The sequence below is a fragment of the Nipponia nippon genome, unplaced genomic scaffold (assembly GCF_047370975.1).
Source record: "Nipponia nippon isolate SJK-2023a ecotype South Korea unplaced genomic scaffold, ASM4737097v1 scaffold_16, whole genome shotgun sequence".
In the NCBI taxonomy this organism is placed as follows: Eukaryota; Metazoa; Chordata; class Aves; order Pelecaniformes; family Threskiornithidae; genus Nipponia; species Nipponia nippon.
In genome coordinates, this window is record NW_028262332.1 from 11302782 (window position 1) to 11318761 (window position 15980).

At 45.7% G+C, this 15980-nt stretch overlaps 2 protein-coding genes across 6 annotated transcripts in view; one reads left to right on the plus strand and one right to left on the minus strand.

The window, feature by feature from the left end:
* Nucleotides 1–3691, plus strand: part of CRB2 (crumbs cell polarity complex component 2) — an 80498-nt gene extending 76807 nt beyond the window's left edge. The window contains exons 22-23 of the transcript XR_015703661.1: nucleotides 144–2154; nucleotides 3556–3691. The gene's annotated coding sequence lies outside the window, so the exon portion shown is untranslated. The remainder of the gene's footprint in view (nucleotides 1–143; nucleotides 2155–3555) is intronic.
* A 1007-nt stretch (nucleotides 3692–4698) lies between these two features.
* The window catches only part of DENND1A (DENN domain containing 1A), a 217702-nt gene continuing 206420 nt past the window's right edge, over nucleotides 4699–15980 (minus strand). For 3 of the 5 annotated variants that reach the window (XM_087752732.1, XM_087752731.1, XM_087752729.1), the window contains 3 exons: nucleotides 9675–9803; nucleotides 6919–7174; nucleotides 4699–6021 (listed from right to left, as the gene is read on the minus strand). In XM_087752732.1, coding sequence (XP_087608858.1) covers nucleotides 4699–6021; nucleotides 6919–7174; nucleotides 9675–9803 — 1708 coding nt within the window. The remainder of the gene's footprint in view (nucleotides 6022–6918; nucleotides 7175–9674; nucleotides 9804–15980) is intronic. The other 2 variants (XM_087752734.1, XM_087752733.1) reach the window with 1 other exon arrangement.

A 15980-nucleotide genomic window follows, 5' to 3' on the forward strand; every position in this document is an offset into this window, starting at 1 on the left:
TTTTTTCTCCTGAAGAGTGACTTGATGTCTAGCTGGCTGATTTTGGTCTGTAACACACAGTTTGCACAGCTGCAAACCTCGGTGCCTCTTTTACAGTTAAAATTTTATTAAATTTCTGCTTATTTTTATTTGCCACACACCAGAGCTCTGAGCGTAGACCTGAACGAAGCAGATCTGCACAGCAGCCAGTAAAAATCTGTTCTACAAGGGAGCTGTCAAAACCTGCTGCATTTTCTGTTCACCTGTACTGAAGCAGGTGCTGTTACATTTTACCCTTCGTCCCTTATTTTACGAGCAAAGAGGCAAAAATCAGTGTGGTAGAGCCATGAAATGCCTAACAGCCACTGGATCCCGTGGCACACGTCAGGACAGATGACTGCCGCAGCAGAACTCCGCTGCTGGAGGAGCAGCAGCCTCCGGCGCAGGGAGAACGCGGGAGCGGATGCACGCCGCGGTCGTTACCGCGGTAGCGGAGCTGCAGGACGAGCTGGAGCCCTGTCCGGGTGGGAGAGCGGGCGCCTGGGCAGAGCTTAGTGCCAGCAGCCTGCTGAAGCCAAGCAGCAGACGGAAAGGAGATCAGAAGGTGGAAAAACATGACTTGAGTGTAATTCAAACGGCTGCAGCGATTGCTGGGAACTGTAGATGTCCCTGCACAGTGAAATGAAAGCCTCCACCCAGAGACTAGCCCACCTCAGAAATAATCCAGCTCCACGTCCACCCTGCCGCCACACGGTCGCTTTGGCACCGAGCGAACGCTGCGCTAAACCCGACCAGGTGAGCCTGAAACCAGAGACAGTCAAAACCACAGGCTAGGGTGCAATGGGCCGAGACTGACACGGGGTTCCGGCTACGAAAGACAGCAGACACGTCAGTTTATGTCCCTGGGAACACAACTCCCAAGCCTTCGGGGAGAATGCGCAGGGTTTCTGGCAATAACCTAAGCGAACTTGCCACAGGGAATTTCTACATCGCTCATGGAGCAAAGGGAGCTCTACCCATAGTCAGGTGCCCTTGCTCCATCTTTATGCTTCCAGTGAATGAATGGTGAGATTTTATAGAGGCCCTGCTCTGACCAAGTTTGTAACTCTCGGCAAGCAATTAATTTTACGGTGCTCACTGTTGGTTTACGATGCCGTTCCACGGAGCCACTTGAAAACGGACAGGATTGTCCCAGACCTGTGCTCAGTTGCAGTTCCCGTTGTCAGAAGTTTGTCTCGGCCATCGCTGTGACCTATTGCCCTTCCCAACGGACAGGGTGGGACTGCAGCAGCTCCTGTCTGCGCTTTGCGAATACCTAAAGCTGTTAACCTCCCCCCCTTAGAAGCAAAGCAAAAAAAAAAAAAAATTTTTCCCCCCTCCCAAACCTGGACGTGGTAAGGAGCAGCAACCACCAGCCTGCGTGCTCCCGACTAACCAATTTAATCTGCTGATGTTGGAACAATCAGCTTGATCATAAAGCCTGTGTGGTGAGCGCACAAGGAGCAAAACACACGCAAAAATATTACAAGTAGACTAGACTAAATCCTACAGTGCAAGCGGAGCTCAGGAAGCAGTTAGCTCGCAGTTACTTCCGTGCGCTTTTGAAGACAGTGCATGAAACGCTCCCGTGTAACAAGAAACATTACGCACTCACGTCTTTCTTCAGGGCGTCGCTGAATCAGTGGTTCCCCGGGGCTGGTTACAGGGATCTTAATCTCCCCCGAAATACTGCAGTCGTCTGTTACTGACGGACGCTAACCCCCGCCTAACCAGAAAGAGAACTGGCCAGGTGTCACTCTCCTGCTTGATTTTTTTCCACACACATTAAAAAAGGGGGGAATATGTAAGCAGCTCCGGCCATTCATTGCAGGTTAGAAAAAAAAAATCCCTAGTACGTGCGGAGAAATCGCAAGCCTCTCGTAATTAAAACGTGTACGCAAGGTACTGAGAGCAAGGTCTTCAGCACCCCGAGTCCTGTGTGTCTCAACAGCTTCCAGTTCCAGTGTCTAAAATGTTTCTAACCTAATGACTGAACAAGGTACAAACTGGTTTTACCACCTGTGCAGCGTCGGATGCATCAGAAACTTGAGAGTGGTGGTTTTTTTTTAAATAAAGGTTATTTCTAATGGAAGCAGCATCTGTAAATCAGCAGAGCGGTACCAAACAAGCAAACAGGTACGGTGAGTACAGGAAAATGTACAAAGCTGAACAGAAAGTCATTGATGACTAATATCAGACAAGACGTAAAGGACCACTGCTTATACTAGATTAGCAAAAACATCACAAATACTTGTACATCAGAAAAAGCAATGTTTTACACCCGAGCTTGCTCTCCCGGACAAGCACACGCTGTTCACACCTGGCACTATTAGGAATGAATCATGTTAGGAATTCCTGAGTTTAAATAAGACAAAAAACTGAATACTGCCCTAGGGCTAGTTTGATTCCTTTGTTAGGAGCAGCAGGTAGAACAGTCTGCTCCCTGCAAATTCTGTTGAAGAAGCGAGGCTGGTCACAGCCCCCGGGAGCGTGTTCAGCCCCCCCAAAATAAAGCCAAGGCTGATCAATGCTGTTCGTGTGAAGCGGTAATACCTTTCAGTGCCCCAAACCAGCCTAAAAAAATAAGTCCAAGAGCGCTTGTTTGTCTAAAAATCAACCTCCTAAAATATTCCATAATATGGGCAGCATAAAATAGAGTAAAATAATCAGAGACGGAAACCGATTTGCAGTGATACAGCATTACCTGAGCGTTTTTCTCGTTAGTTAAGCACGTGTGCTAGGCCTCCTCAGCGGATAATCAGTGTGTGACATGAAAAATTTTAAAGAGGAGTACGTGAAATCCAAATGGCATGTCGTACACACAGCTTTCTGCTGCCTGTGCATCGCCACCGCGATTGAGACCGTTTTAGCATTTTGCTCATAGGAAGAGAGACCTGAAATTCCAGACTGAATTTATATATAACGTTCACATTCTGGATGGTATAAAATAAAATGGAGCTATTATCTTAGACTTTAAATATTTTACTATGCAATACTAAAACCATCTGCCTTCCAACACAAAAAGAAAATACAAATCCAACCGAATGGCTTGTCAGAGTAACAGTACTTCACAGCAATATAATATTAATGCAATACCATGGTCTTTCCCAAACTGTTGGCATTTCGGATATTAAGAGTATTTTTCTTTTGTATTGCACAGACTCAAACGCATAGACAGCCATTTTCATACACCAGAGTAAGAAAACTTCCAAGATATTATATGAATAAAATAGATACATTGGAAATCAGATAAAGCTTTACAAGAATTTCCCCATGTGTCCAAAATGATTTCCTTTATCAAAGGCTTAATGGTGATGCGATTACCTCTTCCAGAGTAACGTGGTTTACATCAGATTGTGCCCAAATACAAAACAAAACAAAAAAGCACCACTTAAGTAAAACAAAAACGATCACTGCAAAGACAGCAGGTTTTACAAGGGATGCTAAGATTAAGATGAAGTTTCTTGAGACTACTCTTGCCACAGGTAAGTGTCTGGAAAATCAGAGTGACCGTACCCTTTAACCTCTCCACTGCAGCTTGGTGCTTCGTGCGCACCGTCCGTGCCGCGGGCCAGTTCACGTCTCGTTACACCGCAGCCGGCTCCCCAGCCAGCGGGACAAGGGCTGGGTTTTCAGACGGGCTGAAGGAGCTTCAGTCGATCTGCACCCAGGCCATCTCGTCAGCACGCCGGCATTTAACTTGAACTCAGGAGCTGGGGACTTTCATACCCCCTTTTTTTTTTTTTCTCTTTTTTGTTTGTAATAATCAAGTAAGATATTGTTACATCCCATTCATATACTGCCATCTATAATATTTATATATAATATTAACATACACATATATAAGAACTAGAATACTCTTTATGGCCTCTATTTTCTGATGTATTTAACAAAAACAAACCAATAAACAAAAACCCAAAAAAGAAAATCAATTGCTGGTGTTTCCAGTTTCCCAACAGCGATGCAGGACCAAACCCTGAGCGACCGCTCTGTGCTATGGTTCTGTTGCAACAAGGAGTCGTGACAGTTCTGCACCAGAGAGGCCCCTGTTACCGCTCAGTGTCTGGGGACTGGGGGAGGGAAATAACAGCTCCGCACCAAAAGCTCACCCAAGAGGATAACCTAAACGAGTGCCTGTATGCCAAGACAGGACAAACTGAGAGCCCGACGGGTTAATTCAGTGCAGCCCCACAAGTCCGGGTTTGCTTGCTGCACGTGAAAGCAAAACGTTGTATGTGTAACGCAGGACAACCTGCACGCCATCCACGCGGGCAGGCGGAACACACCAGTGCGATGGGCCGTGCCACGCTCCCGGCTGCGCTGGGACTGGGAATACCAGGGGAGGAGTAACTTCTGCATCAGTAGTAGTGTCTGAAAAGCTACGTGTGGAAAACCAAAGCCAACCCAACCCAACCCCAGCTACCCTCATGCTTTGGTCGGTGCAAGAGTCACGGGGGTTTCAGAGGCGGAGAGTGAGGAAGCAGTGGCAGGGGCCGGGACAATGGGGAGACTCTGAACTCTGGGCAAAAAGCACTCGGGTGTGAATTGCAGCACGGTGATGGTCCTGCAGGTATCCTGGCTCAGCCTTCCATGAAAGAAATGCTTGGTTTTATGCTGGCTCAAAAAAACAAAAAAACCCTCAGTCAATTCCGAAGGGACATCGAAAGGCCATTGGGAGTGTTACTCAAAGGTTTCCCATCGCTTTCTGAGCTGTTCAACCTTACCTGGTGTGGATGACACGTCTTGCTTTGTCTTTTTTAACAAATCTTCAAACGGATCTTTTGTCTCCTCAGGTTTTGAGGATAGTAACACTGCCTCTAAGCCCTTAGCTGGCCGGGAAGGGACCAAAGGGGGGTCATTAGAGAGGAGAGCTAGTGCTTGTTTGGGATCTACCTTTGAGCTGGACTGGCCCACCTGTAATGTTCTGGTTTTGGAAGGACCACTTAAACACGCCGGCTGTAGAGAGCTTGCTGGAGAAGGGCTGTGGCTCTGCAGCAGTAAGGAGCCAGCTGGCGGCACAGCTGGAGCCTGGCTAAACAAGTTTGGCATGGATAGTGTTGAAATGTTTGGTTGAGGTCTTTGTGGTGGGTAGAAGCTAGAATTAGGTGTTATGAAGCTAGAGCTATAAGCGTGACCTAAAGAGGGGGTGAAAGAGCCCCTTGGGGGTCTAACTAGAGACACGGAAAGGGCTCCTGGCACTGTTTGCGTAAATGGATTAGGAGACGGCTGTAAAAAAGGCGGTGGTGCTGGGGAAGGGTAACCAAGGGGCTGGACAAATGGTGCAGCTGGAGGAGACACAAAGTCACTTGCCACCGAGACAAAGCTAGCTGCAGAAGGTGGAGCGGCTGAGCTTTGCAGGCCGCAGGGACCTTGCTGTGGGCCGCTGCTTTGCCAGCTGGCTGTTTTTAACGGATCCAGGAGATTAAGAAGGTAGTCGCTTTCATTACCTGTGTTATCTGTCTTCACCTTGACAGGTTGGAGCATCTCAGCAGTGCTGGTAGCACTGGACAAAAGCTGAGACGGATGAGAGGAGTAATTTACAGACTGCTGGATTTCAGGGTCTAAGGACACACTGCCAACTCCAAAGGGCTCTGGGATAAGATCTGAAACCAAATGGCTACGTCCTGTAGTGTGGGTGGTGAGGATGTCAGCTGGTCCAGCTGGAGTCTGATGCTTGGAAGCCCTGGGTGCTGGTGGTGGTGGCACTATCCCCAGTTCAGGCGTCTTTCTTCCCTGTGGCCTAGGAATGGTGATGTTGCCTTGAATGGCAGGATTTGAGTCATCCTTTTCTGCAGGAGCCAGAACGCTGTCCCTGCTCCAGGGCCTCCTCGTGATTGGCGGCATGTTACCAAGTGCGGTCAAGGGCCTCTCCGGTGAGCTTTGGGAATACTTGGTAGGAATAGCCATGTCATCATGACCCATACTCCACAGCTTGTTGTAAGGGTGAGACAGCTTCATGGTTGGCACAATCCTGTTCCTCTCAGACACATCCAGATCCATTCTCTGCAAGAAGGCATAAAAAAATGTTAACTTTTACTGATCTCCTCACAACACAGAGCGTGAAGCGAGGACAGGCTGCTGCGCTATGAGTGGACGAGGATCCGCTCACAGACTGAGCACCGGAGGGGGACGGCAGCACGCAGCCCGGGCGGACACACGGGAAATCAGAAGCAGGACTCTGCTGTTTTAATTCCCGCTCTGCCTCGAATGAGGTGTTCAGCTGTGACATATTGTGGCATCTGTTGTTAGTAGTAAGGAGCATGTAACTATATCTAATGTACAGAAACTGAGAAGCCTTCTTTGCTGTATGGAAGAAGCTGTCAAATGAAATATCTGGATATAACGCTAAATTAAATATTAGCATAAAGTAGAAATGACACCATTTTCTTTCATGTCCCGTGAAGATCTCAGAGCCTGCTTTAGTTTGGCGCTTTCTAAGCTGCACATATTCAGTGAAGCTCTTCATAAAGAATCTCCTGCTACAATCTAGATTGTTCAAATGATGCCTAGACCAAAATGGCCGGATTAAAAGGTCACTTAAAAAACATGCAGTTTGGAGGGGACCTGAAAATTCCCAGGTATTCATTCTCACTGCTGAGCATCAGCCGCAAAGATAACTCTGCGTGCTAGCCAAGGGACAGACAGACGCTGAGGACTAGGGCAAGTATTTCCTCCTCTAGAAGTAAAGGCTGGAGGTTTAGTGGAAAAAGTTACTGTCTTATAACTGAGTCCCATTCCAATAATTTCTTAATTCAGAAATGAACTTTGAAACACACGAACAAACGGCTGGAAAATGGATGCATCTACCCAATAATGCAAAACGTTCCTCAGAGAACAATGGAAGACAGCCAGCCCTAGTTCTGTGCAAACCCCCCAGCCCACGTGAAACCCTGTCCAAACCTGGTAATCAAACGTGCATCGCTGATCTCCCTCTTCTTTGGGCGTCCGCAGGTCTTCCAGGCTCTTAGCTTGGCTGAGAGGCTGAGGCTGTGTTTCTACTTCTAAGTTAGGGAAAATGTCTTCAAGGAGGTTGATTTCTGTGGCCTTGCTTGAGAGCAGGGGGCTTGGAGGCAGAGGCTCTTTTGATTTTGCTGGACTGACCGCCTCTTCCCCATCAGCACTATCAGATTCTTTCAGGGCCCGGTACGGCTGAGGCCTAGGAGAAAAACAAAAATCATGTTGCAAATCACTCTTTCTCTTTTTTTTTTACACAAGTATTGACGAAAGAGCTGGATGGCTTGACAAAAAGCTTTTGGGTGGCAAAATACAGCTTACATTGCCTTGCGCACGGCAGGTGTGTCAGCAAGTGACCAGGGGCAGGGCGCACAAAGACGACTTGGCACGCGAGGGGGTTTCAGAAAGGAAAAGGACACAAGTGGGGAGGACTCAGAGGAAAGCTGTGATCGTGCAGGCATAGAGAGGCGGATGAGGGAACCCTCGGAGCAGGAGTACCCGGCCGCCAGCTCCCCGTTTTGGCAGCCTGGCCCCCCCTCGGGCAGACCACCGCTCCCGTGCTCAGCCCTTCCGCACACCAAGTCCGAGCACGGGCACTGCGAAGCGCCCTGCGTTTCGCAGGCACCTACGTTCTCTTGCTTCGAGCTAACTCAGCACAGAACATAATTCAGTGTTTTCCTGCAATAATTGGGAACACTGTGCAGAGTTCCAATGATTACATTGGTGTCATCTTATCAAGAAACAACACAATCCATTACGGAGACACCTATTTTACGTCTACAGCCAAGGCCGAGTTAGCAGGATGCTTTTCTTGCACATACCTCAGCAAAAAAACGAACACCAGCAGATTTGCATATTGTTCTGTGTACAGAGCACAGCAGCATAATGCGCATCCAATTAATAACAAGAAGTGCCATCCATATCTGTGGTGATTGGCATTTGACTGGCAGCCAGTTTTACTGTGGCATTTAAACAAGGTTTCAATTAAAAGAAAATATTTGTGAGACCTGCAAAAACAGATACTATGGAAGAACCCTCCTCCTCTTTCCATATTTTATTATAATACATCTGTATCATGCAAATTTATAAACAGCCCATCTTAACTTCATTCATCAACACAGAAATAGCAGGCATTCAGCTAGCAACACAGGAAAGTAATAATACAAGTACAAGACAGACAGCTGGTGGTACATCTCCTCGGGAAGAGGGTGATATTGCAAATCTCGGTCGTATCCTTAGTCTCTCACATAATATGTGCTCATCTGCTAAGCATTAGATCGCACTGCAAAAACCCCGAGGAATATTCTGCAAACAAACCATTTTAGCGGCCTGGCCTCCTCCGCCCCAAACGCAAGACTGCGGGAACATTTTTCTGGCCCTTTGCTACTGAACCCGTGTGTCTCCCCGTGCCAACCGCCTGCAGCCACGGCCCTTCCCTGTCCGTCTCTGAACCTGCCTTCTGCACCGCACAATGAATTCTAGCAACTGGAGACCCCACGACCAAACTGGCAGCCGCCTCCTCCAGCCTCGCATCCCGCAGGCTCCGGTCGCACCGGGCTGACTGGGCATCCATCTCCCAGCACCCGGAGCTGCCCGGATCTGGCATCGCGCAGACTTCTGAAGCAGCAGCTCGCAGGACCCTGGCACCTCTTTCTACAGGTTCTGGTCAAGCCAGGAACTACATTTGTTAAAAGAATGAGTGTAATTCTGTGCAATTTATCTCCCTTTCTCCCCCTAGAAATCCTCAAGCAGGTGAGGTTAGGAACTGGGTGACACGCAGTGAGGCCTGAGCTCAAGACTGCCCTCCGGGGCTGGCAGGTTCCCATATGCAGTCGGGGGCATTTCGTACGGCCGATCAGTCTGCACCCTCCACCTGACAGCGCCACTCTCAGCTCAAAAAGATGCTGGGGCGCTGGGCAGACTGCCCAGGCAAGCAGGAGCTGACAGGCAGCACCCCTTCCCCTAACACGGGCCCTTTGGGCAGCTGGCAGAACCCTGCAGCCCGTGCTTAGACCTACAGTTCTTGCAGACCGGTCGCTGCAACGTGGCCAAGCTGCTCAGCACCGTGTTTCAAAAGTAGGCAAGACTAAGTTACAGAGGTTTGGGAATTTACAACCATTTACAAATTAAAAAGTTGGATACAAATGACACAGTGAGTAAACCCAACAAACTGCTCCCTGTTTCTTGCATAATTTTAGGTCAGACTGTACTCAAAACCCTCGGGGGACACCTGCATGGCAGCTCCCCACAGTCACCGAGGATGCGGGTCTCGACAGAACAGGGAGGCTGGGACCAAGCAAGTGAAACTAGAAGCAGCTGGTAACTGCAGTAAAACAAGGCTGACAGGACAATCCAAAAGGCAGAGCTCGCGCTGCAGAAGGAGGAGTGGGAAAGGTTTGGACAGGAACACAAGCAGCACATCGGAACAAGGGGCAAGTGGAAGGGTTACATCCCACAGAGCTCGCGTCGATGTGAAACCATAGGCTGTGTATTGCTGCAGAGTGTTTCATGCAGGAGTATGCTTTTGCATGCCGCTAACTAGCAAAACGAGCAAGCAGGAGAAATGCTGAACATTCATCAAGCGCCGAACAGAGACTGCAGGAGCATTTCCAAAATTCCAAGTACAGGAGCAGGCACCCTGACCAATGCAAAAACCATTTTTCAAAGTGTGAGTTAATACAACGAAAGAATAAAGGATAGACCATTCAAAAGGAGCAGAGAAGAAAAAGTTTTCAGAGAAGCCAGAGACAGGATCCTCTTCCTGCTGAAATTCATCATCAGAAGAGTCCTCAGAGAGGAAGACTGTATAGTGTCGCATGGGCTTTACAAGGCTGGGGGAAACAGGGAGAGAAAAGAAGTTATCAGGTTGTCACATTCAAAGCTCCAGAGGAGAGAGAAACCAAGTGATTCGTGGGCTCTCAATAATTTCTGAAGGTGACGGACTGCCACCGCAAAGCGCTCTGCAGGTAAATGGTGAGCTCTACTTTCCAGGCAGAAAATACAACCCTTCTAAAAACCTCCAGGCGCCATCCAGTCGGGAGGGGGACGAAGGCCCGCCAGCACACCCATATTGCAAAAGAAGCCAGTACAGAAAGCCACCTTTTCCCCACTACATTTTCTAGAGAATTGGGCATCTTTTGGTTCTTTAGAAATCCATCTTTGCCCCTCAGATTCTCTGAGCTCTGACGACAAGCAAACACATATTCGCTCTACCGCTCTGCTTTATAGATATTTAGGCTGACATTAGTCTGATACATGAGAGGAGCTGACTTGAGGGTAACAATTCCTACTTATATCTGTTCCTGAGATCTGAAATTGCTTCACCCTAGAATAAAAACAAAACTGTCCAAGGCTTTATATGAAATGCAGTTTGCCGAGTAAGGTGTATATGGTTGTTTCCCCAATGGCTGACTACTTTCAGAGTCTGGCAGAAAAGGGACTCAAGCTAATTTCTCCTGCATCACAGGACGGTAACTACCAATCTATGAATTCGTTAGCAGCGGCCTGGAACAAAAATCCTTTCAGATGAAAACTTCTTAAAATCAGAAGTGCCTCTGGAAACACACTTTAGCTGTAATTAAAAAAAACCAAACCAACAAAAACCAAAAAACCCCAACCACCACCAAAACCATTTCACCAGACTTCTGACAAGAACATAGTAGTCATCTTCATTTTACACACAGAGGTCAGATCGCCAGGATTTGCTCTGGTACCTAACAAAGACAATGCCTAAAATTTAGTGAATGTAAAACTAACTGTGCATGCCTGTATAGGTCTGGGTAAACATACAGTGGGTGGGGGATAAAAGAAAACTATTTAAAGCTTGCTGAATTTATGATTTTTTTTTCCTATTATTTATTGTGGCTACCAGTTGCTTCACTTCATTTTAACCAAAACCCCAGTAAATTACTCTTTTCTGCATAAAGTAGAAGCTTCTAAGAGTCACTGTTTCCACGGGAGCAAATTCAGAAGCGGCTACCGCTGCTTTGAACAATTAAATGCACCATCAGCTTTGGTAGAACAGGAAAGAGCACAGGAGCAGGGTACTTAAGCAAAAATACACTGGAGCGAAGAGGCTGAAGAGTGTGAAGAAATTAATAGCAAATATTGCCTCATTTGTAATGCTAAAACACCCTAATCTTTAGTAAAGTATGAAGCAAGGGCCACTGTTCATTCCGCTCTAAAACACTGAAGCTCTGGATGGCAAAAGAGCTTATAGAAAACATATTCTCACAAATTAAATATTAAGACAAATGCTTTGCAAGTAACCGAAAGCGGTAAAAGCACATCAGAATTTACCAGTACCAATCAGAGGCCTCTACACCACGGCCCAGTGCTTTCCAATCTACTAAAACTCAAGCACAACGTTGCGTAGAGCCACCAAAACTATATGCACTTATTATAAAACATATACTCCATTTTTAACAGTTATTTATTGTTTCTTATTTATTCTCCCCATTTCAGTTGCGTTCAGGCATATCTAAGTGTGCATGAGTGGAAATGAAAAAAAACCCAAGAAAACCTCTTTTCAACGGCATTATAAACCACCTTTACGTGTCTTAGCACCAAACGCCAGGCTGAGGAACCCTGGCAGATGTTGCAGAGAGCATCACTTACAGCTCTCTCTTTTCTTCCCCACATCACTAGAACAATGGAAAAGAAATCACTAGGATCATAAAAGCAAACATTGTTTCTAGCCGTCCGAACGAGGTCTCTTCCTAAACATCTTCATTTTCTCAACCACATACCACTGATAATATCCTAGTTATTGTAGTGAATCAAAACATACATCATGAGTGAAGCAAAGCAGTACACAACGGAGATGGGAGCCTGACTTTGCTCCTACTGAGGTCCAGAATAACATTTGTTCTTTCAGTGTAAGCAGAATCAGGCTCCTCGTGCGGAACAAAGGACAGGTCCCAGTCCTGTAGACATCGTAGAGCAATGCAGATGTATCACACCACTATGTTCCTTGTAGGTAAGACAAGGATCCGCTGGAATCGGAACAGGACCAAAAGCATGGATAGAAAGAGAAAGAATTTGATTTGTTGCCTTTATAGTACAGCCATACTAACAAACTACCTCTAGTGGCACTTGAATTCATAATCAGCCTTCACTCTTTTAGCTCTTTTGTCTCAATCACTAAATAACTATCTAATAAAGTTATGAAAATCAGTCTAAAAGATTAGGTCAGAAAAAGAGAAGTTGGACGCTGCAACCGACAGCTCAAGAGGGCCCGAGCTGCCACTGTGAATAAATGTTTATTCACAATCAGGTCAGAGCTAATTAATAAAAAGTCTAAAATAGCGGTGGCAGTGGATGCAGCCGATAGTGTTAAATCATAGTCCGTGGTACTCCAATTAAAGCTGTTGCATAGCTGTTCTTTTCCTCTCTCCTGCTATAACAGGCAGCCAGGGAAAGTGAGGTGGGGCCACTGCATTAGGAAAAATTTGCCATAACATTTTTTTTATCTTTCTTCCCCCCCCCCCCCTTTTTTTAAGAAAGTGACTATTATCCAAAAATTTCAATTTACATTAACAAAAGGCTCCACCTAAAATAAATCAGAAATCAAAGATACTTCAAAAATATTTCTTTTTTGAACCTGTATACACATGTCTTTTTGTCTCAGGAGAGTAAATTACCATTGAACATGATTCCAGAAAATCTAAAATTACTTCCAGAAATCAAGGGCGATATTGAATTTCCACATATCTTGCCGACACACTATAAACATTTGGCAACTGCACGTAACAAACGTATCGCTGCAGTTGCCCTTAAAGCACTGCCTCTGGTACCTTTTGTTTGCCTTCAGACCATGCTAAATTCAAACGCATTGTGTCTGTCTGCACACATTAAATAAACTGGGAACAAACCATGAAGAAATAAGATAGCATCTCGCTGGCCAGACCATCAATTGCACTTCAGTGCAAATAAGATTAAATATATAGCAAGTTAATGTGCACTGGTTTTGTTGCTGCTGCAAGACTCCTTAAGTGAAAGTGGGATCTCCTAATTAGAAAAAAAGAAAGCACTGAAGTTTCACGGCGGTGTGCTCTGTAAGAGATTTTGGTCGAAGGTAAGGGACGAACAATCTAAAATTGTCCAAGTTTAAATTTTTTATTAGCTTGAGGCAGCACCACCCCCAAAAGTGCCTATTCCCTCATTAACCCAATTCGGCGACTCTCTTGCAGTCTGCCACCCACCACTTGCTAGAATTTCATCCACAAAGAGCTGTCTCTGAACAGGCAGGTCACAGCACGCCCGGCTCCCAGGCAGGCGCTGCTGCAGGCTTAGAGGGAAAAAAGGATGTGTCCGTCACAGCTACAACCCTCATCATCTCCACATGACTGCACCAGCTCCTGCCTACCTAATCTCTTAGCTGAGTTACCATGCAGATGACTTGCTGATCTCTTTCTAATGTTTAGTTTAACATGTCTTCGGTTAGCACTAGCATGTGACAGTACTGACAGCCGTGGCTGTTCCTTTTTAAATATCATGTCAGAAACACGGCGCAATAAAGCTGGGGATGCGCTCCATGGCTCTGCGTACCATTATGATAGTATGGGGTTCTTTTTTAATGAGGAAGATCTGCATCTCAGGAGCTTTTTTCATGTGTCAGGATGCATGGACAAATCAGCAGCACATCACACTGGCCAAAAATGAAATGCTGACAAATGTAGATATTTCAAATTTAATTGACACCTAAATGTACTTGAGATAGAAAAAATACATACAGAAAGTGTGAGTACAGGATATGGGAATTAATAAGGAGAATTCCGTAATAATTTTTAAAGATATTTTAGTTATGAGAAAATTACATTTGTGTATTTTACTAACTGCACTGCTTTTTCCTGATTATAGAGATTATGGTACAAAGGGGTAGCGTGGACTTGTTGGCATTATTCTCCTAAAAAGGGCTTCCCAAATTTGAGGGAGGATTTTTTTTTTAAATATATTTTTTTAAAGAACAGCTATACAGCAGCTCTAGGGAATTAAGGAATTTGTCCCTCTTAGACAGTAAAATGAAGAGAATGAGGGATTTGGATGCATGGGCTTTTTCTTGCCCGTATGAAATGGGAGACTTGGGACCGAGGGGATTACCAGTAACTATTCAATCCGAACAAAGCCCAGCCCTATCACTGGAATTCCTTCCCGCGTGTTCTCAACACTCAGTACGCCGAGTGTGAGCTAACAAAAATATTAAAAAACCTATTTGATTTTTAAAGTGTTACTTTGTATACTGTGAATGTTCACAGGAGCAGAATATTTCTGGAAAAGCAAAAACGTTAGCCTAAAAGATATTTTAAATTAAAACAACAAAAAAATTCATATCACAAGTCATCCAACCAGATAACACAAACAACAGCTTGTGATCACGACACCCAGTAAAGGCAGGTAACTAATCGTTTTATAGTTTTTATGAACTTTCTACAAATTTTCTAGAGAGCTGGAAATGTTATCAAAGAATTTAAAGTAGGAACAAGCTGGTGACACCTCTGCCTGCTCTGACAGATCCAGATGCAAGATTCCACAAAGTCGGTTCCCATTTTTGTCCTATTGCTCAGTACTAAGAATCTATTCACTCATTTCCCCTGCAGATATCGCATCTCTTTACACAGGCAAGCTGCACACATTCAGCAGGTTCACTCCACAGCAGGCAGCAGAAAGAGGCCCCAAAATTAAAGTTTCCTGTAAACCATCATAGGGGAAAGGCGGGAGAGCCTGGAAGCCCGGGGCTCCCAGAGGGCGGCCCTGCTGCCTTCTGCTATGGTTCTTGTTTGGCAAGGCCTGCAACAAAACCCGACCGCGCTCGGTACGCTTCTGTCCCCTTTGCTGTCCCTGTGCTGAGCATCTGCTTTCTTGGCACCACCGTCATCGTACCTAGCTTCCTCTACACCCATTTTCCCAAGGTGGAGGGACGGAAGCGCATGCAGCGAGTCTCCTCTGCTCTAGCCTGCGGTGTTTCCTTCCTGCTTCCAGCCGTGGTTCAAACGCGCTCTCGCTGGCTTAGCTTGCTTCCTAAGTGGAGACCCTGGCTCGCAGTGATGCCATGGAAAACCTTCACCATACACAAATCCTGTGTGGCAGAGCTCCGAGAGCCTGCTTACAACAACTGGAATTTAATGTGCTTTATGAGCCTGTATCATTTAACACAGCCATCATGCTGACTTCATACTAAATTCAGTGTAATAACCCACTATTGCACCGCAGCCTATTTTCATTCATATGATACAAGGGAAAGCCATTAGCTTCTCTGCTAAGTCCTACACGACTTCTGGAAAGCCGTAATGAACTGCTGCAGCACTGACACGGGTTTAGCCAGCCCAAGAGCCTTTTGACATGCTGTTAATTGTGAGCCTGACCCTCTGATTTCCTATTTTAATTTCCTCCCACTCTGCATGCCCTGGAAGCCAGCTACTCAGTACTTACAGAAGACAGATCCTAGTGCACTCTGGAAGCCTACTCTACATTTAATAGGAAATCTTGCTGTGGTGTAAAAGAGAGCTCTCAAAAAACAGCCTATCTGTTAAAAACGCAACATCTTATTTCTGTGAACAACTAATTTGTGTTTAAGGAGGCATGTCCCATGTGTCTAGGCTTGCTTCAGGTGGTAATCCAGCATTTTCTGAGCTCTCATCTACAAATTCTTCCTGTTAGCTTTAAACTAAAAGGTTTTTTTTTAATTATCCATTTTAGATGTAATGCCATTTTTAAGAACCATAAACACCACAAACCTTGAATTATTGATAAAATTGTAAAAAAATAAACTTTCTATTGAAATAGGAAAAAATTCACTGAAAATTTTGGTGGGGGAAACAATAGTTCTTCCACCAGCTCTTCCAAACACGGCGGCCTAACAACAGACATAAGCAATAATCTTGGGTGTTCTCTGAAGTCACAGCTCCCGCCCTCCTGTGTTTTAACAGAAGACTGATTAGAAAATGAGCACATATACCCCCAAACCAATGTTTCTCTTTTACACACGTTAAAAAAATTAACTCATGTAA